Consider the following 26,825-nt stretch of genomic DNA (forward strand, 5'->3'; position numbering starts at 1 on the left):
CCGCTATTCCTGTGGCTCCTGAACTTCCTGCCACATTGGAGGAGCACCCCCTTTTCCAAGATCTTAGACACCTTGTTCTAGAGGAGCTGACTTTTGAAGCCCCCCCTAAGCAAGTGTTCTGTCCTCCAACTAACCCCCTCCCCACCCTTGCGGCTGGTTCCATGTGATGTATGGTGGCAGTGGTTGGCCATAGATGATAGATTTTGACTTCTTTCCACCATGGATGGAAGGAAAGAATAACTTGATTCCCCCTTTAACAGTTAGTGTTGATGGGGGCATTCCCAGCTGGCAGAGGCTATAGTACTTTAAAGCCTGTTTACTTTCTTTTAAATGAGCAGTACCTTCAAAGTGGTTTAATGCTGCATTCACACCTGAACGCGGCGTATTTTGCCGCGACAAATTGCGGCGTTTTGTCCCACGATTTGCCGCGACAAAACGCAGCGTTTTTTACCGCGGTTGTCGCTGGAGGGGTGATTTACACATTGTCGGCTATGGCCGAACTCTGAAGCCGCCTGAAAAAAAAGGGTCAGGGACTTGTTTTGAGCTTCAGGCGTACGGCGTTTCGGCGTGGAGATGTGAACCATCTCCATAGCCGACAATGTTAAATCACCCCTCCAGCGTATTTCAGGCTGCAATAGTGTCGCGCTACAGGCGACAAAACGCCTAGGTGTGAATGGAGCCTTAAAGGCACACGGTTTTTACCTGCATGTATGTAAAAAATGAGAGCCTTACCTCCTTGGGGACTCGCACTCTAGATTGGCCTTTGTATCAATCACAGCCAGTAAGCCAATCAGAAGATATAGGGGGCGGGGCCAAGCCGCTGCTAAATCTGTGAATAGACACACAGCCACGTGCCCCCAGAGAAAGGTGCTTGCTTTGGGGGCAGGAGGGAGGAGCCGGGAGCACTGGTGTGGGAACCGAGAAGAGGAGGATCCAGGCTGCTCTGTGAAAAAACACTGCACAGCATGTTTGCCAGACGATTAATGTAGCATCACCAGGTGGCCTTGTGGGCATCGGTGTAAGGGCCCTTCCGCCGCAAGATGAGTATCACTTTACTACGTATTTTGTTCAATTCTGGCTTTAGTTTAACCACTATTGGTGGCATGAGAAGGGAGGTGTTTGGCTTGGGGGAGTGGTTAAATGGCCAGGTGTAAACAGGATAAAGCAAAGTAATCACTATATGTAGGTGAAAAATGTATAGGGTGTACAGAACTGCCTGCAAGTGTATAACTTATGTTTGCACCAAACTGCCATAATCTCGCATAGAGCACAGTAACTTTATTTACAAAGGAGAGCTTACATTTTATATATTTAACAATATTTTGGCCTTCCCCTGGGAGCAGAAGAGAAAATCCAATGACTTGCGCCCCTGCAAATGTAACATCTTGTAGCAATTAAACTCCTAAATGTTATGATCTAGGAAACGGTTCAAGATTCTCCAGCAGCCTGTGCACAGACAAGCTGAGATGGTTTACAAGGACAAGCTGTGTGTGTGTGTGTGGGGGGGGGGGGGGGGGTTGGGGGAGGAGTCTTGTAGCTTTGCAGCCACAGATGTACTCCCTCTTCCTTCCCCCTTAGTGTGCACATTTCTGCTTTGACCCTACCGTTTGTGAATGACCAGCTGGTCTGTGCCTGACAGGCTTGCTCCAGCAGGTGAGGGGTTAACCTGGGCCTCCGTTGCTAAAGCAACAACTCGGCATTCTTCAGAGCCCCACAGACAAAGGAGAGTATTAAGGCTTTAGTGTCATTCATGTTGGAACAAATAGCTTGTAGCTGCAGCCTGCCTGTGTTTTGCTGCCTGTTTCCACTGATACCGAAACAAAACAGAGTACATCTTGGTATTTGCATCCAAGTGGATGGGAAAGTGGGCACGAGAATGTATGTGTTTCTAGGGCACAGCTTTATACAACCATGTTAGCAGCTAAGAAGGACGGCAAGTCGAGGCACAAGGAGCTGGTTTTCCAAATTGTCCCATTTAAATGTAGCTCTGGCACTATTGCATTGTTCTGCTAACAAAATCTTGCTGTAGTTTGCTTAACATAAAGTAAATCTGCCCTCTACATACTGTGGAAGCAAAGATTTTATGCTGATGCCCAATGTTTAATCAGTGAAGGTTGATGCCGCCCCCCCCCCCCCCCAAATAAAATCAAATTTTATCCCAAAGTGACACTCTTATGACCCCCCCCCCCCCCATACGCTGGCCCTGAGCAGCTAGTTGCCATGACTGAGTACTCATGTAGACAAGGGGAGACTATAACTAGCCCTGTGTATGCTCTGGCAAAGTCCACGAGCAGTGGAGGTGCCCACATAGAAGTATTGGTTAATGACCTTTGAAGAAAACCTGTCTCTGCTGTTGATGGGAAAGGTGTTTGCTTCTCAAAAAAAAAAAAAAAATTCTCATGCATACAGGTGCTTTTGTATATTGGAGTGGATTTGATTCAAATCAAGTTTTTTTTAAATCGCTAGTAAAGGCTTGATTTTAATCATTTTTAAAGAGCAACTCATCTGTATCCTGTATCGGCTCCTTCTCCTGACCCGCTGTAGACTCACCGACGGTCCCATTCACTTCAATGGGACGGCTGGTGATGCAGCAGTGACACAGCAAAGGTGAGTGGATGCCCGCTAACAGGCGCTGCCATGATGGATCTGAAATGACAGGTGCTCTTTAAATTTAAGAACTTATTATTGCTGGTAATAGGAAGTTAAAATCTTTAATTTGCAAACAAAATGAAGGTTTCCTTTTTAGAATAAGCTGTCAGGTTAGTAAAACAGCGATATCGGAACCGATTCAATCATGCAGTTTGTAGTGTACATAGATTTGCAAAACAATGGAATATTCCTGAACTTGTTTTATCTCATGGTTACTGTGACATTGTGTGAATGCATCAATGCAGTGCATGTTATCTCGGCTTGCATTCATTGAATGAGTTCACCAAAAATTTAAATATTGCAGAATATACACATACCTCCCAACATTTTGAGATGGGAACGAGGGACACCTACTAACAAATGTATGTAGGCATAGGATATGCCCCCTGCCACACCCCCTTAAAGGAGAATTAACCCCAAAAAAAGGTTAATTAAATCCACAAGGTCTTCTTTTTATTTATTTTTTTATTTTTTACCACTACTATTTCTTTGTTGGCTTTTAAAATGTACAAATGCAGCGATTTAGAAATTGGATGAAAGGTTTAACACTGGGGAACACTCTTTAAAAGATAAAGTGCATTTTATATACCACTATGTGGATCAGACCAAAATGAGGGACAAATGAGGGACATTGCTCTAAATGATGGACAGTCCCTCGAAATCAGGGACAGTTGGGAGCTATGTATACAGCCTCATACTACATCACTAACTAAGCACAGTTTCATGCTGAATAAACTACTGGTAAATTACGAATGTGTCCTAAATAGAAAACTATCGATAGATTTTTACTCCAAAATAATTTTTAAATACATTTTGCATAAATGATCGATTTTAAATGAAAACGGATTTATTTTATATTGCTTTTTGTCCTCCCTGTTGTATATTCTCTAATAGTGCTGCTAAAATTGAAAGGTATGATTATTATTTTTTTCTGCGACTGTAGTGTAAAATCTCGGCTGTCTGAATCTGCTTCCTTCTTCTTTTTTTTTTTTTTTTTTTTTATGTATCTGCGATCAAATTTTATCTTTAAGTCATGTGAACAGTCCTTGGTTGAATTGATAAATGAAGATAGAAGGGCTGAATTGCAGGTTGGCCACACATTGTCATTTGGTCATATGATCGTTTTGACGATCAGAACTCAGATTTCCTAATTGTTTTGCCCTTCAGATGAGGCCAACGCTGCTGACATCTCAGAACTATTTTCTCAAACTTTTTTTCAAAGCTTCCATTAGTTCCTTGTTCACATTGAACAGGGAACTGATGAAAGTTCACTTTAGATTTTCAGGCTTCATTGGAAGGAGTGCTAAGCCATCCCCCACCATTGCATCACTATAGTCTCAGGAAGGAAAGTTCCTGTTGATGCTTAATGCTGTGGAGAATTCTTTTACATTTGATTTTATGGTACGCCTATTATCAGTTGGTCTCAATGATGGGGTTGTTGCTAACCGCCTTATTATAAAATCCCCTTTGTCCCCCTATGTCTGCCAGGGTCCCAAGGATGCCCCCTAGATATTAGTTGCTGCCTGACAAAAATGATATAACCTCTTTAATTACTTTATTTACTGTTTGACAAGACAATTGAGTGACGCCTAGCATGCACTGCTAATTTAAAAAAAAATGTGTTCAACTCGGCAGGCTGTACCAACTATCCAATAATACAGCAAACTCTCCTGCTGTACAATTGTATTCTGACAGGTCCCCCGTGTGGACATTCTGACCAGTGCGCTCTCAGCCATTGGCAGGGTGCGGATCAGTAGCCAGTCGGGCAAATTTTTTTCGGTCATGCCCCCGGCTGCAGTACACATGGGCCGAATGTTGGCCAGTTTCTATTAAACTGGCCGATGACTCCTGACATTCAGCCCATGTGGACAGGGCTTTAACCTAACAAGTGTTGAGAAAAAAGTCAGGCATAGATGATGTGATTTTTGGTTGCAGTAAAGAAAGTCGTTCAAATTCCCCTATCACCTCAGTGTGTTGATGGGGGGGAATCCCTCCCATGGAGCTATTGTGTTCTTCTGGGTGGGGGGGGGGACGACGACGACCCAAGATGTGAACCATCCCTGCTGGAGGGAACACAGTATTTATCGCTAGCGCTTATGCCTATGCTGGTTGTGCCCAAGTCGATTGATGGATTGACTTGGGTACAGTCAGCCTGCTTATAGATGGTTCAAATATCATATGAACTGGCTGAGATTCGAACCATCTATTGCTGGCTTAAGTCATCTGGAACAGTTTTTTCATTTTGTGTAACTTCAACTGCCTCTGTATACTTTTCTGTATGTTCTTTTATAAGCTCCAGCTGGTACCTTTCTTATACAATGTAACAGGCCACATGTTCAATCAAAATGATCTCTAATTCTCCATAAATGAAGAGGTGTCATTGCCCATTGTAGTCCAGTTAGAAACGTCGCATGCATGCAGGTGGTAGGTGTAAACTCTAACTATTGGGAAGTGGGGTCATTTTTCTTGTGACCTACTAAAGTCTTCAAATATGAAAAGTCTTTTTACTAAAAGGAATATGACACAAAACCATTACATTCCCTTTCAAGGATCACATCACCGCCTCATTTTTTGCTTTTTCAGTCATGTGTCTAGTGATCTAGTCGAGTGCTGTTTGTGGCACTTTCATCCAGTCATGCAGACTTCATATTAGTGCTGACTGGTAATCGAATGTAATAATTAGACATAAAGTAGATTTGATTTGTCCCTTTTGCTGTTTCAAGCCATTGCTTCGCTGTGACATTACAGGTACTCTGTTGCTGTTAAAATCTCGTAGAGCCAAAAACTATTAAATGACTCTAAGAAGAACCAGTATAACCTGGCTATTGGAGATGTCACCTTTCCGAAAACCATTTGAACCCCAATAATCCTATATTTAAAAAAAAAAAAAAAACTTGGAGGCATTTTGTGCTATATTCTGCGTCAGGCTTCTTATAATTTGTCCTCCCTGTTAGGCTGGGCAGATTCAACTAATTTTGGTTGCGGACAGTGCAGTTGTTAAAAGGTGTTCAGATGCCCAGCACTTGAAATGGCCATACATATATGAATTTTAGCTTGCAGACTAAAAAAGAGAAATCAAAGATTCCCCCATCTTTGGTAAACAGCGTGGGTGGAGGAATCTTCACTACCAGCTAGTCCATTTCATTCAGGAATAGGTTGAGGCAAGGCGCTTGATGCAAATATTCCATTCATAGAGCCTTATGGCCTGAGTTTGGTAGCTTTTGCGACACAGGGGCCCCACAAAAAAGGGGGGGGTGGGGTTACTTGAATTGTAAAGTCACGTGAATTAGAGCCCCAAACCAACATTTTTAGACTCCGAAGTCCTTCATTTTAATTCTTTTGGTTTTGCACTTTTATGAACACAACTACAGGTGGCTAGCTATTGTATTCATGTAGACTTGTCACCCAAGGCTGCTTGAGTACCCAAACACTGACTACATCTGGTAGGATACGGTCACTGTTTGGCTGAGAATTTTCAATCCCGCTTTTGGATTTTCCAATCAAATTGCACATAGCCAGCTTTATTGTTTTTTTTTCTATTTCAAGTGTAGTGTAAATGTTTACGTTTATAACCTGTTATTACAGTGAAATAAGTGGAAAAAATTAAAAGGTGTATTGCACAGTCACATAGACGAGACTCTGCTGGTTTCTAATCTTGTTTTTCTGGTTCTGTGCGCAGTTGCCAGCTGGAAATGTGAATACCATTGTTAAAGGACTTTTCCCACTTTTTAACCAGACCATTTGTTCCAGACTTTTCTTCTTTCTGTAACCTTTACATCAATTAAAGACCTAATTGCCAACATTTCTCATAGGAGTTCCTATACATAATTTCAGTGAGCAGTGTATAATGCCCGGTACACACGATCCGATTATTGGACGAATGATCGTTCGTTTTTTTTGTATGCTAATCTCACGTCGAATCTGAGTTTACTAAAGTCATGAAAATTCTCATACGGCAGAATAAAAAATCGGAAGTGATGTCATGTGTTGTAATGCATTTGTATTGCATTTTCGAACGACAGCTGTACTGATTTAAACGAAAATCGTCCGATCTGGCATCGCACGAAAAAAAATTCTGTGCATGTCCGATAGAATAAAATCGGATGAACTGTCCTGATCGGCTCTCGGAAGCTCTGTACTAACGATCCGATTATCGTACGATCGTTTCGAAAGCGGCATTTTTTGTACGATTTTCGGATCGTGTACGGATGGATTATGTAAAACATTGGTTCCTTTTTAAGGGGACAGGCTTTACATTTTGTCTGTCTTTGAATATATATATTCTCTCTCTATATCTATTGTAGTAGTAATTTAAAGGCCTGTTGAATCGTCAGTTTATATCTGGTTAATACTTTCCAGGCACATGATGAAGTATGCAAAGTCTTTTAGGCCACATTCATACTAGTGTAGCATGGATTTTAAGCACATTCATGAAACACGCAAAAAACATATGTCACACCTGTGATGCTATGTTCACCCCCAAATATATCAAATAGGTTTATTTTTGCTCATGTGCCTAAAGCTTAAAATAGTGCATAAACTTTGTTGTCGATTGTAGGGAAGCACATTGAAATAGTTGGGCTGCCCTACTTGCATATTGTTTTGCTATAGTATTGTGAAATGGGGCCTTCAGTTTGCTTCCTAGAGCAGCCACAGTAGAAAAGCCTGTCCCCAGCCAGGATGACGTAAAGAAGGACCCTTACTTTCTGTGTGGAAGCAGCAGGCTCTGTGCAAAGTTCTCTCCCCTCTCTTACGGAGTCGGACATATAGCTCTCAAATCACCAAAGCTCCTGCTTATTTAAAAAATCTGATTCAGTAGGGCACATGTACAATGAGGGTAAGGTTTCCTATTCACTGCATGCTGGTGGGGACTGGATTTTTATTTTTGGTTCAGGAGGAATCTGCTGAAACTTGATCTGTGTATAGCTAGCTTGGAACCTTCACCTCTTGTTTTTATGCACCAGGAATTGATGTTTAAAACCGAAACAAATTATTCCTCAATGACTGTACAGTGATGAACGCTAACACCCATCGGCCAACTATATTACAGTTTAGTGACCGCAGGTCAGGAAACCATTTCTGGTTGATTGCCTTGTTTTACTGCTCATTGCCCCACTGAGTGTAGGTGTACCGATGTCTTTGCCTAGAGTGAGTTGTGTTTTCTGATGACACATTTTAAGTATTTAGACACAAGCCTACAAAGCTTGCACATAGCTGGTTAACGACTTGTCTCTAAATCGTTTTCTTCCTTGAAAGCCAATCCCAGATCTCTGCTTCTCAGTCACTAGTGAAACGAGTTCTTCTAGTTTGCAGATCAGATTGGGTTTCTTTGAGAAGCAGTGACTGACGAGTGCTTATTCATCCACCACATTAAGCAGTAGTATCAGCTCCCATGAGCCTTAGAGGCTGCAGAATGCAGATGTTTTAAATGCTTGTTTTTTAAAGACTTCATTAGTTAAGTGTTGAGATTTACCCCCCTTTATGTTCAGTGCTTGTGACTTACTTTGTAAGACGGCTTCTGTGTTGCCATGCTCCACCACTGTTCCACAAGCGGATGTGTCCCATGACTTGCTTATGTCCTGGAGCTTAAGAGGAGGTGGCTGCTGGCTATCATGAATATATCAATGCTCCTTATGTTCTAGAGCAGGGATCTACAAACTAGGGCCCTTCAGGTGTTGCAGCACTACACGCCCCATGAGGCATTGTAAAACTCTGACATCCACAGACATGACTAGGCATGATGGGAATTGTAGTTCCTGAATAACTGGAGGGCCATAGTTTGGAGACCCCTGGAGGTATTTATTTTACCAATAGTTTAGGCCTTGGAGTCTATTGTGATATGCTCATTCTACTTTTAAAATTAAGCAAGGAGTTGCTGATGAGTGCTAATGTTTGTAAACGTACATACAAGTTCTTACAGGCGACAAATCTTCACACATTGCAAAGGGTTTTATGTAGTTGAATTATTCACTTTAAGGGGGCACTCTGTCTAGAGGAAAAGGGATTTAATCTCCAAATGCAAAAAGGCTTCTTCACAATAAGAGCTGTGAAAATGTGGAATAGACTCCCTCCAGAGGTGGTTCTGGCCAGCTCAGTAGATTGCTTTAAAAACTTGTGTGTGTGTGTGTGTTTTTAGATTTGTATTTAAATAAAAAAAACTAACGGGTCCAGGAACTCATAGCATGCGTTCTCTGACCCACAGTCATGCGCGAGGGGTGAGGACACTCCCCACGTGTCGGGAACATGCAGCACATTTTTGGGTGCAGCCCCACGTAGTCGCGTGTTTTAAAGCATGATCAGGGGTGTTTCCCCCAGGTAAAGCAGCCCACTCAAATGTGCGAGCCTAGGCTTACACTGGCGAATCATAGTGATTTCAGCTTTGTACACACAGCATCAAAAGGAAAAGTTCTGCACGGTATTTCTAGGAATGCCTCCAATATAATTTGCTGAAGAGTACCCAGAATAGGTTTTAAAATGTATTTATGGTGCGGCATTGGGCCTAAAATAACTTTGCATGCTTTATTTGATGTTGATGAGGCTTCCCCATTGAGTTTTGCATTGCCTGGCTCATTGGTAATCGGCACTTGCTTGTACATTGCCTTAGGATGGCCTTTTCAACCAGAAGCGTCAACAGCAGTGTAATGCATTGCAGAGGTAGGAAAACTTTGGCCCTCCAGCTGTTTCTGAACTAAGAGACCCATGAGACATTGCAGGGCTGTCGGCCATGGCTCCGAGGCAGATGCGTGATGGGAATCGGTAGTTGTGAAGTTTGCCTACCCTTGGCATAGTGGGACTTTTTTGAGTGGAAGAATCTCAAGTCTGTATAATTTCAGGTCACAGTCCCAGCAATGTGCATGTGTTGATGCTCTAACAACGTGTTTCCATCGGTGCAATGCATCTTTTTTTTTTTTTTTTTTATCGCCCCGTGGTTTAATAAAATACTGCCTGCCTCATTGTTTTTACCTGACACAATAGAAACCAGGGCCTTTTGCCTTATCTTTGCTTTGCGTCTGTGTTGACAAATACCAATGCCTTCTGGCATGATCCTGAGCTCTCTGAACCTTCTGTAACCTTTTGTATACATAAGGGTATAAAATCAAAGTTGTATGCTATGACCGTTTTGTTCCACGTAAGAAGGCTGCTAAATCTGCCCCACAAGATTTTACAAACTAACATTAAAGGTTTATTGGTGTGGACTTTCTAACAGATGTCTCGCTTATTCCTGGTTCACAGGAGTGCGATTTCAGATGCAACTTGAGTTGCACAGAATCGGATGACAATGAAAATCGCATTTTCAGTGGCGTCTACCCAATTTAGCATGGAGCGTTTTTTTTTTTTTTTTCCCCATTTAAATATGCAAGCCACACCCAGTAGTGTCCAAGTAGCAATACATAATCGAACTGAAAGTTGGATTAAAATCTGATGGCAGCAGTGTAAACCTAGCCTTAGATGAGATGACGGTGACCGAATCCAATGCTGGTCACATCTGTGGTTGGACCTTTTATTTGGTAGTCCACCGCTGCTTGGAAGTGGACTATTTAAAAAGGTTGGATAACTGATCCCAGTCAATATTGTTCCTTCCTGATAAGTTGACACAGGCCTCCTTTCTTTTCCCAATTTGCTCCTCTTCTATGATAGAACCTACCTGGCACTTGTCCTGAGAGTGGTAACCTTTGAGCTGGGCTGGTTATTTGTACCCCCTGAACAGAATTGGAGCAGCTTGAGAGGTGTGGCGTTCCCTAGGAATCTTTGTCAGTACACCGATTCTACTTGTGTGGAATTACTTTAAAGAAGTTCAGCCTGAGCTTTTTAGGCTGTGGTTTCTCCTCTAGGTCCCAGGAGTGCAATTTGTTTTGCAATCCTGTGACCCGTTCTTAGAGAGCGGTCTGAAGTCCGCTCTCCGCTGACTTCACTGCCATCAGTCGAGGCAGCGCGTCATTCTGACTTCCAAGGTTTTTATCTTGCTGCGATTTACATTGACATCTGTGCAGAAACCTGCACAGATGTCTGACATTGGGGCTGACATGCGGGAGTGAAATTGTGCGCGTTCAGCTGAACTCGCATTGCTTCATTCTCGCAGCTCAGTGTGAACCTGGGCTAACTGGATTTTGTGCATGCTTTGCAGCTTCTCTGCTGTTTAGATTTTGTTTCTAAGGACTACATATCCCATGGTACCTTGCTGCCTGCAAGCAGTAATTCCTGTGCTCACTTTGCCTTTTTCAAAGTCATCCTCTTGTCACCTGTTTTCTGTGACAGTTGTGTATGGGGATCTTTACAATGTACGTTTACAAACTTCAGAATGATTCCGATTTATAATAGGCTAGATCCTTTTTGCCTTGGTATGTGCCACATGGGCTGCAATCAATTCACATTAATTTGTACATTGATGAGCGATACAGAAATCCATTAGTTGATGGCGCAGTACACAACACATTTTTGGAACAGAAGGGGTTGTAGTGGCTAAGAGGGCACTTTGGTTAACATTGTTTTCGGTGCAGAGATAGGGCGTTCACCTTTTAAATGCCATGATTCCTTTTTCTGATGATCAGTTGAGAGCCAAATTAATTTTTTTTCATTTTTTTTTTTTTTTTTTTTTTTCTGTGTACGTTTTCTTATACTTGAGGGAAAGATAGATGGTTCTTAGATGGTTCTTCTATGAGTTGCATGTTTTCCTTGTGCCAGTTTTCTTCATGTATTTCGGTTTCCTCCCACACGCCAAAGACATGCTGGTAGGTTAATTGGCTCCTGTCTAAATTAGCCCTAGTATGTATATGTATGAAAGTGAGTTGGGGACCTTAGATTGTAACCTCAAGAGCTGGTCCTGATGTGAATGTATAATATAAAAGCATAAAAATGTAAAGCATTGCATAAATTGACAGCCCTATAATGAATGCATGCATTTGATTTGCCAACAAAATCCATGCTCCTAGGAAGGCAAAGCTAAAATCCAACTGCTATACAGTTGGTTCAGACATGTGAGCTGCTTTACCTGACAAAAGATTTGTAACTCCAGATTGTGATCCACCCACCAGTGCTAGACAGCTTAGCTAGGTCTGTACTCTTTAAACTTAAAGCAAAAGTGCTCAACCTGTGGCCCTCCAGCTTTGAGAAACTACAAGTCCCATCATGCCTCTGCATTTGGTAGTCATGCTTGTAACTGTCGGCCTTGAAATGCCTCATGGGACTTGTAATCCCATGAGGCATCCTTTAAAGCTCTCTATATGCTGAAATGTATCCAGTTCAGCAGGGACCAGCTGAATTTTGATTTACAATGTGGCTGTAGCTGCTCAATGAAGTCCATTGTCAGAATATTCTCGATCAGTGGCTGCAGCCAGTTGGGGGGATGGAATTTCTTCATCCACCTTGTTTATGTGGATGGAGGAAGTTTTACATTTTAAACCTACAGACTACACTGCAGCTTACCAATACAGCTCGGGGTAGAAAAGACTACCCTGTGCCTGGTGCTCTAAGAAAGGCTTTACTTTGCATAAGATATCCTTCAGGGGGAATATCCTGATATGGTCTAAGGCCCCATACACTCGAGAGGATCCATCCGCTGGAATTGATCCGCTGACCGGCTCCAGCGGATAGATCCCCTGGTGTGTACGATCCAGCGGATCTGTTTCCGCGGATTTTTATCCCCTGGTATGGATTTCCAGCAGATAAAAATTTGAAGACATGCTTTCAAATCTATCCGCTTGAATCCATCCAAACGGATTGATCCGCTGGTCTGTACAGACTCACCGGATCAATCCGTCCGAATCAATCCCCCGCATGCGTCGTAATGATTCGACGCATGCGTGGAATTCCTTATATGACAGCGTCGCCGCGTCATCATCGCGGCGACACGTCATCGCGATGGGATTTTGGCGCGGATTTCGATCCGATGGTGAGTACACTCCATCGGATCAAAATCCTCGAGGATTTATCCGCGGAAACTGTCCGGTGGACCGTATCCGCGGATAAATCCTCTCGTGTGTATGGGGCCTAAGAGTGGTTTCTGCAGGGCTGAGAGAACCAAATTGAGATCTCAAAAGAGCACAGGGTGCAGCAAGGGCTTAATATGATATACAGTATGAACGGTTCTTACAAGGGAGAGTGAAGCCAGAGGCATTTGAAAAAGAATGGCCAAGATCTGACCTTTTTGAGAGTTCTTCCAGAATCCTTCTCTATTTTTGAAATATCAGAATAAAGTTCTCTTGATGAAGGGCCCATTCCCTTTTGATTCAGGTGATGTCGGCTGAGGTAGTCTGCTCTCGAGTTGTCCACTCTTGGGATGTTGACCACAGTAAAGGCTGTACAATGAGTTCCTGTCCATGAGATTCTTCACTTATTTTAGGCAGCCAAACACCTGCTGCTGCCTTGATGGTTGATATAGGCAACAGCCGTGGCATTGTCTGACTGCAGCATGATTGGGTGTCCCTACATAAGGGGTGCAGTGCTGTAGGGTCATTCGGTCTTATCTGAGCTCCAAGATGTTAATGTGGATCTTGGTTTCGAACAGTGATCATGTTCCTTGAACTGTCAGGGATTGGAACACTTCTCAGCCTGAATGACTTGTTTCTATTGTGATAACTTACCAGTGATGAGGAATGAAGGACTTCCCCACTGTTAAGGCTGGGGTGGTGATCCACACAGATGGAGAATTCCTTACTTGGCTGGACAGGAACATGAATAAATCGAGTGAGGAATCTAGATGCCACCTCTGCATGCCTTTTCTCAGAACTCGGCATCCAAGTCACAGGCTAACACCTTTTGTGAACACCCTGAAAACAGAGGATAGGTCGAAGGCTTGTCTTTCAAAGCGTGGAACGCGCCAATGAGGTGGGTAACTGGGAAAATACAGCTTTGGCATCTTGGTTTAAGACACTGATGTCATGTATTCCCCTTGTCTCAGATGAGCAATTACTGACCTTGCAGAGTTCATGTTTTTTTTTGGGGAATTTAAGGGATTTTATATTTTAGAATACTACAAATACCCCTGATGATTAATGGTAACATCAATAGGTAGAATCCTTTTGAAGAGAATTCAGAGCATTCTGCAAATCTAGCTGTCCTTGGGCAGTTTTTGGTTGATTTGAAAGAAGTCCGTCAGCTAGTGGAGGTTTTGAAGCCACTGATTGAACCCAGAGGTCTAGGACCCAGATGAGAGGTAAGTTGTAACACTCGCATAATTTTAGTAGGTGAGGGCTTTTGGGAAGGCTTGGCGGCCTCTGTGGGCCAAGCCTTGTGCCAAAAGGCAAGTCTGAACTTGGGTTTTTAAAGTTGAAGCCTGGTTAGAGCAGGCAGGTGCTTTGCATTTAGAGGAGCTATTATACAGGTTCATGTTGGTTGTTCAAAGCCCTAGTCAAGTTAGCTGAAGTTTGACATCTTAAAATTGCAGTGAGAGCTAGTTGTAGGGCTGGGTTTGCAAGACTAAAGGAGGACCCTTGGGAGCATGTTCAGACAGAACAACAGGATCAGGTACAGGAATAAAAAAAATTGTAAAGTTTTTGAGGTATTTTAAATCGTTTCAGGAGTAACCCACCAGTCGTAGACTGCATATTTTATCTGTTAATTAACGGAGTGGTTTGCAGGTATCTGAAGGTGCATGTTGAGACGGAGGAGAGTCGGGTCTGGTAGACACCAAGCGTTTTTTTGGTTTTGTTCAACCTGCTCCAATCGGAGCCACTGTACGAACGATCCAACGTTAATACCGCAATCTCCCCCGCTGTGGTCTGTTAGGGGGATGGCCTCCTAACAGAGGCTTCTCGCAACAATCTGTGGAAGAAAATAACTCAAAACTGCCTCAAGATCAACCTTGGTTCATTCTATGTCCTCCAGGACTGGCATATCCGGATCTGACGTGGGTTGGAAAACGGAAGTAGAAGAGGCTTTGTGTTTTTGGGCCCTGGAAGGAGGATGTATTGAGACTGTAATCTGGAGGAGAAAATGTGACAGATTCCGAGAATTCTGTGTTGGCACATAGGCCACTTGCTGCATGCCTGATATAGAATTTGATGCTGAGACCTGTTACAGCTGGCCTTTCTACAAGTGAGGGTATTCCCTGTAAGGAACTCCAGTACGGGATGGATGTTGATTTCATAACATCCATGCCTGTTCTGTTCAATTTGTGTCCGTGTCTGATCGCTCCATTGGTGGCAGAAGGATATCTGTATTGGGCTACCTCTGATCAGTCATGGCTGGGTTCGGAAAAGGACATAGTCCTTATCCTTTTTTTTTTTTTTTTTTTTTTTTTTTTTTTCAGGTCTTAATGAACACAAGTCAGTTTACATCCCATATAGCTGCATGGAGCTTCTGATCAGGTCTTTCTGAAGAAATGGACAGATCAGTAATTACGTGTGAAAGGGCTCTTAAAGCACAACTCCACTTTTGTTGAGAAAAAAAATGAATTCCCCCACACTGGGTGATTATATGTACATTGCAAGGATTTTAACAAACTTTGTTGCAGAGTTCTACCTTTTTGTTATTCTGAAGAATTCCCGGTGTGTTTCTCTGTGCCCTTGTAGGAAAGTGAATCTAATGGGGCTAGTTTCATAATTATTAGCTGTTAACCTGCAGGACACTGAGAAAAGCTGCTTGGCCTGCATCACTTTAGACATGTTCCTATTGGGAGTACACATTCTGTGTACAGAACACCACCAGGTAGCCACATTGCATTTTCAAAAAATTACAGAGTTGCAGATTAACCACTTCCCGCCTGGCCTATAGCAGAATGATGGCCAGGAAGTGGTTCAGTTATCCTGACTGGGCGTCATGACGTCCAACAGGATGGCAGCCGACGTGCCCGGGGGAGTCGGGCATTGCGACGATCGTTGTTGCGGCGTGTCAGTCTGACACACCCCAACTCTGATCTAGGTAAAGGGTCTTACGGAGACTCTATCACGTAATCAGTCACGATGTGAACGGGAAGAGCCGTTAATCAGCTTTTCCTCACTCACGTCTGACAGGCGCGAGTAGAGGAGAGCCGATCGGCTGCTCTCCTAACGGGGGTATGTGCTGATTGTCCAGGACCACCAGGGATGACCACCACACTGGACCAACAGGCAGCTGTCAATCTGTGCCATTGAAAAATCAATGAAATCCATCAGTGCAGCTTATCAGTGCCCATCAGTGAAGGAAAAAACGTATTTACAAAACAAGTTAACAAAAACAAAGCCTTTTTTTTTATTATTTAATTTTTTCAAACTTTTTGGCCTTTTTTTTTTATTAGTTAAAGCGGAGGTCCACACAAAAATGGAACCTCCGCTGTCCACATTCCTCTAAGACAGGTATTTGCACCCACTTCTGGGCATAGACTGCCTGCATTATCTGCTGCGATCTACGCCACGTTGGGTGCAGGAAGATATGAAAGTGCCTGGTATTGAAGTGGTTAAAAAGGAAAGGAAGTTTCTAATGACATTCAATTACAATATGATGCAATTGTATACTCTATATTTTTTTCTTTATTTGCTATTTTTTTGAACGTGGAGTTACACTTTAAGGCTTTGTCAGTTGACCTCTCTATACATTGACCCTCTCATCTGATTGGCAAGATCTGGTCTTTGCATACATGGATGTTTAGCTCAAAATTGTCCAAGTTTTACCAATTTACTCATGTATGATCCTCTGTACGCGATGAAGGAATTGTGTGATACGAATCGCAATTTCCACATAAGTCTAAATTGATTTGTAGGACGTAGTAAATTATCCTGTCACCTTTGTGTACAGACAGGAGTGTTTTTTCTGTTACTAAACAAATTTCATTTAGAGAGTATAGTTTAGCGGTGGTGAGAAAAGCCTGGCTGACTTGTTTCCAGTGGTGTTTGCTCTGTAATTTGAGAACATTGGATGTAACAAAGTAGCTGAATTGTCTTGTGTGAGATATGAGTCTCCACATGCCTGAGGGGAGACTATCCACAGTGCAGCCTTTCCCACCCCCTCCTCACTCCTATGACTGCTCACAGTTCCCAAGTGACACCATCTTGTGGTGAGGAGTTCTTTGCCCTGAGCGTCTCATGCAAAAGACTAGTGTAAAAATCATATACTATAGTCTTTCACTGGTGAATCTTCTGATGTGATTGAAGTGGAGACGAGGGAAAGAAGTGCTGTGGTATGCCAAACCTTTTGTGAAGCTAACTTGGGGCACATCAAAGGATTGACTACTCTCGTCATAAACCTAGGTGTATAAAGGAATGCTAAAAGTCATCTGTAAGTTTGCTGACTGAAAGACCCGATTCTGAAATGACTACATTTAAAAACAATGACTTTTCTGTCCTGTTAGCTATGTTTGTTTCAACAGTTAGGGACGCCAGTCACATATTCTGCTATGCAGATGACAATAAGATGGAGCAATTCCACATTTATATGAAATACAATACTAAAGCCTGGTACACACTATTCGTGTGCGTGCGTGTATGTGTGTTTTTTTTTTTTTTTATTCAAATGAAACAATTCAACTAAAAAATAAATGAGGAGCTCAGGAGGAAATCGGCACTGGCGCACTGAAGAAACTGGTTGCTCATGCCGTTACTTCAGCTGCTGTTACCGGTGACTCCCGCATGCATGCGCAGGAGTGACGTCATTGCGGCTCCGGCCAATCGGTGCCGGAGCTTGGGATCTGGAAACCACTTCGGGATGACGTCTCGACCGGTCAGAGGTGTGGCGGGACCACTGCAACAGCATTGTTCTAAGGGAAGCATTTCATAATGAGCTAGTATGTGATGCATACTAGCTCATTAAGCCTTTGTCTTGCAGGTTTTTTTTTTCTATCTGGAATTACCACCCGATTAGGGCTACTCGTATAAAGGTAGCTTGTGGGGCTGAGGAGGTGGAATTCAATGAATTTACACTGCTGGATTTTGTGATCAGACAACCACAGCTCCCAGAATACCTTAAAGGGGTTTTAAAGAAAATTTACTTTTTTCCCCTAAATAGCTTCCTTTACCTTAGTGCAGTCCTCCTTCACTTACCTCATCCTTCCATTTTGCTTTTAAATGTCCTTTTTTTCTTCTGAGAAATGCTCACTTCCTGTTCACCGTAATGCAAGGTTTTCTCCCTGGTGTGGAGAAAGCCTCTTGAGGGGGCGAGTAGGAGTGTCAGGACGCCCACTAACACACAGCTCCTTTCTCTATCTGCAACGTAGAGTGTCCGGACTTGCCTGCCCGCCCCCTCCCCCTCAAGAGGCTTTCTCCACACCAGGGAGAAAGCCTTGCATTACTGTGTGTAGTTACAGACAGAAGAACAGGAAGTGAGGATTTCTCAGAAGAAATAAGGACATTTAAAAGCAAAATGGAAGGATGAGGTAAGTGAAGGAGGACTGCACTAAGGTAAAGGAAGCTATTTAGGGGGGGGAAAAAAAATCCTTTACTACCCCTTTAACAGCGACTGCAATTGATGATACATCCACTGGTTCGGCCAACAATTTTCCACCTGCCTCCGTCACTTTTTAACCATTTCTTTATTTAGGACACAAAATACAGATTAATATGATAAATGACACTATTCATCAGGCTTATTATTATTATTATTATTATTATTATTATTATTATTATTATACAGGGCCACCCATGACTCAAATTTTGTCTGGGTCAGCAGAAATTCTACTTGTGCATTGTACTACCAATCTTTACTTTTTCCTGATAGCTACCTTTATATGTTTACCAGGCTAATCGGAACTGCTTTAAGTCTTTTGTATACATAGTTAAACCTGACGTTAAATGATTCAATCATCCTCCACCCACACCCTTCCCCCACCCCTACCCCCCACCTCCCTCACCTTTTATGTGCGTTCCTAATTTCAGTAATGAATGGAAAAATCTACTGCTATTGGGGGGGGGGGGGGGGTTTGGCATACCTGTTCACCTAGTCTCCAGTATACCCTGTATTAACTGTATATTAATAAAATATCCAACTGAAGGCTCCAATCTGAGCCGCTGTACTAACCATGCAATCTCCCCTTCTGAACTGTTGTATTCTGATGGGGAAATGCTGTACCAGCCATTGTCTCCCAACATTTGGCCCGTGTGTACAAGGCAAAAGGTTCAAAGCAATCTCCAATCCAGTTTTTTTAAGGTGGTCTGTCCCTATGGGAAGATTTCTCTGTCCCTATGGGAAGTGAGGGAAAGACTTTTAGGAACATGGCAGTAAAACATTTTTAGCGAAGTGGGGAATGTTGGAGACGTTTTCTAATTTAGCGCTGGAGATTCTATTCACTTCTTGTTCTGACAATAGTGGTCACCAGGGCAGGAAGGTAGTGGCTACAGAGATGGTAAGAAAAGCCAGAGAAGTGCTAACACTACCCGCATGCTATTTAAAACCAAAGTTTGGCTGAAGTTGCAGTGAAGTACAGTGACCAGATTGCAATGGCATCACTAGAAAGGGAATCCTGATGCCATGTTATGGGTTGCCACCCTGTGCACATTGTTCCTTGTCTCATAAGAAGATGAGTTGTCCCAACACCTGCTGCTTGTTTTGCAGAGAATGTATGCTTTCTGACTGGTGTGCTGTATTTCTATATACACACCACTGCTATTTGTATGTTGATCAAATAAAAAGCCTGATTTTGTATATTCCTCTTCAAATACACAATTGTTGATTGGATGGTCACAAAGGGCTTGTTCACGCCACAATTTCTGCCTTCCAGATTTGTTTGCATACACCTTTTAAAGGAGTTTTTATGCATTTTTAATTAGTTCCAGTGTGTGTCTGCATCCAGAACGCATGCGCAGTGTTTGCCATGTATTCCAATGGCCCTACTTCATACTTAATCAGTCAGTTCCAGTGCTTTCAACAAAAGTATAACCTGTTGCAGTTTTTTTTTCCCCCTCCAGGAAGCATTAAAATACACTGGAATGCATATTGTCCTGAATAAAAATTTAAAGATTTTTCAAGTGTCAAAAAGCAGAGAAATTCCTCAATACACGTGTAAACGCACATGCAAAACTGCACCTGGAATGCTGAAATTGTGATGTGAGCAAGCCCCAAAGAGTGCAAGCAGTCGGTAGATCAAATGAAACTTAAGTAGAACTATAGGTAAAAAAAAACATTTTAGGTTTGGATACCGTAAGAGAGGGTTAAAACCCCTGTAAGGTTTATTTCTTTCTCCTTTGTCTCATTGCAGAGATTTATCTTCGCTTCCTGTCCCATAGCTAAACAGGAAGTGAGATGAAATCCCTCCAAATAAGGGGAATTCTCTGGAGCCTCCCATGTCACCAGAACTAGTGTCACCACTGGAATGTTTCCCCTGTATTTTCTGGGGACCATCCAAAATTAGATTTCCTATTACTTTAACTTTAACTTTGAATGGTAAACAGGTGAAATGGAGGGGGGGGATCTCCCCAATGGGAGCACAGACGGCAATAAAAATCTGACATGCATTCTAAAGCATAAACGAAAGGCAAAATAATTTTTTCTCTTTCGTCCATGGACGGACACAGCTCCTTATATTCTTGACTTGTTGATGTTGATGGAACGTCTACGGAACATAACCCTGCAGTCAAGAATATGAAGATGCTGTGTCCGTCCATGGACTTCAGAGAAAAGGATTTTACGCGAGTACAAAAAGCCTATCTTCTCTTTTGTCCATGGACGGACACAACATCTTTTTATTCTTGACTGTACGGAACATAACCCACAAGTCAAGAAAATAAGGAACGGTGTCCGTCCATGGACTTCAGAGAAATGGATTTTATGGTGAGTACAAAAATCCTGTTTTTTACTAGTTTTGGATAAAGTGGTTGTAAAGGCAGAAGAATAAAAAAAAAAAAGCCTTCTTACACTTACCTGAGGCCCCTCTCTGTCCAATGTCCACGAATCTCTCAGCTGTCCGATATTCTCCCTCCTGATTGGCTGAAAGACAGCATTGGTGCCATTGGCTGCTGTCAGTCAGCTGGCTAATCAGGGGGGTGGGGCCGCGTGAAGGTTCCTTGGTTTGAATGGACACGGAGCTGTGACTCGACTCGGGTGCTCCCATAGCAAGCTGCTTGCTGTAGGGGCACAGAACAGGAGGGAATGGCCAGGAGCAGCAAAGAGACACAGAAGAGGAGGATCATCCATGCTGTTGTGTGCAAATCCACTGCAACAGAGTGGGTAAGTATAACATGTAGTGGGTTTAAAGAGTTTTTTTTCAGCTGTAAAAACGCTCAAACAACTAAAAAAAATCTGAAAAATGCAGCTTAGCGTTTGAGTCTTAAACATTTGTGGTAGTATAGTTTTGCTGAAAAACACTAAAATCCATTCTACAGCTAGGGATTTCTACAGCCACGCCACAGTTTTTTTTTATAATGATCACTTTGCATGAGTCCTAAAAATGATCAGCAAAGTATCTGCTAAATACATGAGCTGTTAAGCTTTTGTGTGGGTGTTTATTTGTTCATTCTGTTACTCCCTTTGGTTTTGTCACACTGATGATGCTTCTGTGTATATGCTATGTATGGAAGGTTGAGGTGTGGATGAAGGATGCACAGTTTCAAACCATTTTTACAAACCCAGATAACACAAACCGAGCACGTTTTGAAGAAAGTGGTTACCTTTAAAGAAAAACTGCATGGCAAATTCACTGGCTTCTGAAGCTTTTGACTTTGTGTGTGTGTTTGTTTTTTTTTTTTTTTTTATTTCTTTCTTTTTTAAGCGCTTTACTTCCTCCCCCCCCCCCCCCATGTTTTAATGGAATGAGGGGCCAACCCATAAATATTATTTTTTTCTGAAAGCAGATACCCTAGAGAATAAAATGGCAGTAGTTCCATTTACGGCAAAGGTAAATCTCCTTAAACGCACTAACGTAAATTTTAGGGCAAACACAATAAATTACCCTAGTATAAAAGACAAGTTTGCATCGTACCCAACATGCCCAATCTTAAATTTTTGCGTGCCCCCCAAATGGTGTCAAACTTCAGTACCCTAAATTTATAGGTGACGCCTCAGAAGCCCCCCTATAGGTATCAGTTTAGTGTTACGGAGGTGGTCTTGTGCTAGCATTATTGCTCTCACTCCGGTGTGTGAGAGGGTATGCGATGTGTATTGCAATCAATGTTTTAGGTGCCCCGATGCATGCGTTTACGTTTGTGCGTGTGTGTATAAGGAGTGGGGGCCTCAAATTTTTTTTTTGTGGGGTGTTTGTGCTTCAGTGTAACTTGACAGGTTCTCTGTGAGATATATGCAGGGTCTAAAAGAACCTGCATGTCTCCCCTGTGCTCCACTAATTGTTTTGCAATGCAGATTGCATTGCAAAACCTTATTTGCTATTTGAGCTAGCCTGGGACACGGAGAGCTTAACCCGGAAACTATATCGGATGACACTTTCCGGGTCACAAGAAGAAGGGGAGGGGATTGGATGTGTGTCCGCTCTTCTTCTTGTCCTCTAGCCGCTGCCACTTGCCATGGACTTCCAGGCCCCAGCGGAGCCCAGTAAGCATTGATTCTCTCATCTGGACTGGCTGGAGTATTCCTTTCCGTTTTATACACAATCCCAGTGGCTACAGCCCCCCCCCCCCCCCCCCCGCTGTCAGGTTCATGCAATGTGTGGACCCGACAGCGAAAGGGTTAATGAGGAGTGAAATAAGTATTTGACCCTTTCGCAAAACGTGACTTCATACTTGGTGGCAAAACCTTTCTTGGCAATCGGAGGTCAGACGTTTCTTGTAGTTGCCCACCAGGTTTGCACACATCTCTGGAGGGATTTTGTCCCACTCCTCTTTGCAGATCCTCTCCAAGTTAAGCTTTCAAGGCTGACGTTTGGTAACTCGAACCTTCAGCCCCCTCCACATATTTTCTATGGGATTAAGGTCTGGAGACTTTCTAGGCTACTCCAGGACCTTAATGTGCGTCTTCTTGAGCCACTCCTTTGTTGCCTTGGCTGTTTTTTGGGTCATTCTCGTGCTTGAATACCCATCCACGACTCATTTTTTAATGCCCTAGCTGAGGGAAGGTGGTTCTCCCCCCAAGATATAACACTACATGGGTCCCTTCCATTGTCCCTTTTTGATGCAGTGAAGTTGCCCTGTCCCCTTAGCAGAAACGCACTCAAAGCATGTGTTTCCATCTCCATGGTTGATGATGGAGATAGTGTACTTGGGGTCATAGGCAGTACATGGTTTAAATCAGCAGGAACCGGTCAAGATTCGAACAGTGTATGGCCTGTCTAAGGGTTTTAGTCCTTCCCTACTCTATCCACAACTGAACCGTTTTGGCTGTACATACATTTTAAGTGCAAATTGTACCAAAATTACAGTTACAAATAACTTTGCCTATATCGATGTTAATTATTTTGAATAGCGTTCTCCACTCTGATTTTCTCCATGTCAATTTGAATATCTCTGGTTTCTGACAAGTTAATTTAAAGATCTGGTTGATGAGTGGCAGAATTATATTCTTATGTCGCGTACGCACAATCGGAAATTCCGACGACAAAACCGTGGATTTTTTTTTTCCTTGACAGAATTTTGGCTCAAACTTGTGTTGCATACACATGGTCACACCAAATTCTGATCATCAAGAACGCGGTGATGTACAACAAGCCGAGAAAAATAAAGTTCAATGATTTTGAGAATGCGTCGAATTGATTCCTACAGACAATCAGAATTTCGGACAAGAACTTTTCCCATCGGACAATTTGAGAACCAGCTGTCAAATTTTTCTTGGCGGAAATTCCGACAGAAAAATTCAGATGGAGCATACACACGGTCGGAATTTCCAACCAAAAGCTCACGTCAAACCTTTCTTGTCTGAATTTCCGATCGTGTGTACGCGGCATTAACGTGCTCAGTGACTTGCACTTACTGTGTGTGGTTCAGTTATTGCAAGCATTGCTTGGGTGTTTTTCATCACTTTAAAAACAATGTAAGCTGTGCTCTATATGGCCAGCTTGGAATGGGTTTGTGTGCTCCATGGGCTGTTTTTCCCCAGTAACCAGTCTACCAGAACTGTCCAGTTTAACTATTCACATGCTGAACAGAATTGCTATACCAGAATGTGTGTGTGTGTGTGGTCAACTTGGACTCTGCCTGCATGTTCCTGAGCTGAATGACTGTAATTGGATGTGACAGTAATAACATCACATGCTCTCTCTGGGTACACTGATGGATGTAGAGAGTGTGGTCTCAGCACTCTGGTCTCTGTAGCGAACAAACAGGATAATACAAGGTAAGCAATAGAGAATTGAAACAAAATGGGTAAAATCCGGCACTAGCAGCAAATGGTGACACCCAAATCAAATCCAGCAAACCACGATCAGAAGATTGCAAAGTACTGAAAACTGGGTGAAGAGCAGTCCTTCCAGATTTCATTTGGTTGTCGCACAATATCAGATATATATCATTTCTTTTTTTCTCAAAGTCCTTGTAAAATCTTCGTTTGAAATTTGTAACAGACTGGATGTTCCCAGGATTATGGCTTGTAACAAATCACCTCGTCTTCACTGCTGATGCTTTCTGTTGACTCCCCCCCCCCCCTTTTTATTTTTTGCATCGCATAGAGAAAAGTATTTTAGTTAAAAAAAAAAAAAGATATGGGTTTGTTAAAAGGAACAAGCATGGTTGTCAGGGAAAAGTTAGTTTAATAAGTACATAAAAACTGGAATGCTCAGGCAGGGACTGCACGTTTGTCTGAAAAGGTCACCGTAACCACAGTGGAATTTATTTGGCTGACACTTTGAGTGGAGCTTCTGTTCACTGTAGCTGTGAACTAAAGGCACCATTAAAAACTTTTCATACACTGCCTCCTGGTGGTCATTTAGAAAAATGTTTTTTTTTTTTTGTTTCCCCAGGTCAACTTATTTCTCTTTTTTAAACATGGTCTCAAGTAGGAGAGATTTACAGGTGCCTTCAACTAAGCTGTGTAGAATGTAAAAAAAAAATGTAGAATTTAAATCAAATCCGAAGCTTTTGATTAAGTTGTTTTTTGTATAAGTGATTTTTTTTGGTCTTTTAGATGTACAGATTTTTGAAACCTTTATGGCTTATTAATTTTATGCTTTTTCTCTTTCTTTCAGCAGCTTCATGAAACGGTTAAAAGGAAGCTGGACAGTGCAGCTTCACCTCAAAATGGGGATCAACAAAATGGCTATGGAGACATGTTTTCTGTCTCCAAGAAGCTGCGGCGTGAAGATGGACTAACGGGAGGGATTGGGTCATCTAATGGGATGCCCCCAGTTTCTCCCTTGCATCAACTGGATAACAAACCTCCGAGTGGAGATTCTTTGCAGTTAAACGGAGCCCATTCTATTGGACTGGATAGTGTCAAGAAGTGTCTTCCAGATGCTGGCCTACAACTGAACGCTAATGGAGATACTGATGAGTTTTCACTTTGCTTAAGCAAAGAAATGAAGCAGGAACCTGTGGATGACTTGCCCTGCATGTTATCGGGTGTGGGTGGTTCCATGTCTCAAAACAATTTGATGCCTGACTTAAACTTGAATGAGCAAGAGTGGAAGGAACTCATAGAGGAACTAAATAAATCTGTACCGGATGAAGACATGAAAGATCTATTCAGTGATGACTTTGAGGACAAAAAAGACAATGAAGCTTCAAATTCGGCAACACAGACACCTTTGACCCAAGATATTCATGTAAAGACTGAGTTTTCTCCTGCAGCATTTGAGCAGGAGTCTCTTGGGTCTCCACAAGTAAGGTCTACATCATGTGGACCTTTTGGAGCTCCTTCAGTGCCTACTAGCGGCTCCTCTCCAGTGGTAGGTGGTTCTCAGCCTGTGTTTCAGCCATCTTCCCAGGCTGTGACAGACAGTTCCAATCAGACAGCGTTGCAGCCTTCAAACCAACCTCAAAATGTGCCGAGACCATTACCCAATGTATTAATGTCTGGACAGAGTACTGGAACTACCAAAGAGATGTCCTCAGCCCACCAACTTCAGCAGATCGCAGCAAAGCAAAAGCGGGACCAGTTGCTGCAAAACCAACAGCAGCCTCAGCAAGTACACCAGTCAAATCAGATGACCAACTGGCCACCGTCTCGAACGTCACAAAGTCCCCTGGGCGTTCCTGCTTATGGTTTGGAGAAATCTCCCAGCCCTTCTGTTTACCAGCAAGAGTTTAATAACCAGAAACTAATGATGCCTAATATGAGCAAGAGTTCCCCTCGTGGTGGAAGCGGCTATATGCAGCCCACTCATGTTAACATGATTCATAAACCTTCAAACAGTTTAAACCCCAACCAAGCTGCAGGTCACAATCCTATGATGGACTATGGCAACACGATACCTCTGTCACACTATGAGGCTGACTGTGGTCCTGGGATGGTGGCGCAGAACCAGAACAAGAACGCAATGATCTCTTATCTTCAGCGACGGCAGCAGCAACAACAGCAGCAGCAGCAACAACAACAACAGCAGCAGCAACAGCAGCAGCAGCAGATGCCTCCTATGACTGAGGAGCAAAGTCAGATGTTCTTGATGAAACAAAAGGCTGGAATTCCTTACAGGCCACTTGTGTCGCATGGACAGGTAAGATGGTTAGAATACAATGTGTTTTGTATGTTTAATGCATAAACATTTTTTTTTTCTTGTTTATAGTGCTGAAAGTAGCCCTATTTTCGACGATTGCTTCTTTTTTATATATAGGTCTTGGTGAATATGTGGCAGGCAACCTGACGTGTGTGTGTGTGTGTGTGTACACAAACTCGTACACACATTAGACACATGACTGAGGGGGGCATACAGCTTACAGGACATTAGCTGACATCAACAAAGTTTTGAATGTTAACTGTACCTGTTAGGGAATTAAGACTATCATTGAGAATATCCGACAAACAATTTTTTTTTTTTTTTTTTTTTTTTTTTTTGTGGTGTGTTTTTTTTTTTTTTTTTTGCATGCTAGTCTGAAAATTATTTAAAAGACCGAATACAACGTCTCGCAGTGATGTATGGTATTTTCTGTGTTCCTGAAACATGTGGCCCTAGTCCCTTTTTTATTTGTTTTGGACGTTTGCTGTACTGACTGCTACAAAAGCTGTATTTTTCAGTCTGTTCTCTCTTCATGCGTACTCGGCATAAGACCTAGCTCGCATATCAGGATAAAGAAAATCTTTTCCAATCATTTATGAAAATGGTGCTTCTGTCTAAGAGGCATGCAGTTTTCTACAGCAGTAGGTATTCTGTTTTAATGCTCCCCATGTTTCTACCTTCTGTTGGATATTAGTAGGATAAATCCAGCATTGGTCAGTCCTAGTACTATCATATTCCAATA

At 42.6% G+C, this 26,825-nt stretch overlaps 1 protein-coding gene across 2 annotated transcripts in view; it reads left to right on the forward strand.

Annotated features, from left to right (window-relative positions):
* The window catches only part of MAML1 (mastermind like transcriptional coactivator 1), a 106,739-nt gene that overhangs the window by 64,838 nt on the left and 15,076 nt on the right, over positions 1-26,825 (forward strand). Inside the window, exon 2 of one of the 2 annotated variants that reach the window (XM_040344981.1) lies at positions 24,617-26,083. In XM_040344981.1, the coding sequence (XP_040200915.1) occupies positions 24,617-26,083 (1,467 nt within the window). The remainder of the gene's footprint in view (positions 1-24,616; positions 26,084-26,825) is intronic. The other variant, XM_040344982.1, reaches the window with a different exon arrangement.

The sequence above is a fragment of the Rana temporaria genome, chromosome 3 (genome assembly GCF_905171775.1).
Source record: "Rana temporaria chromosome 3, aRanTem1.1, whole genome shotgun sequence".
NCBI classification, from domain to species: domain Eukaryota; kingdom Metazoa; phylum Chordata; class Amphibia; order Anura; family Ranidae; genus Rana; species Rana temporaria.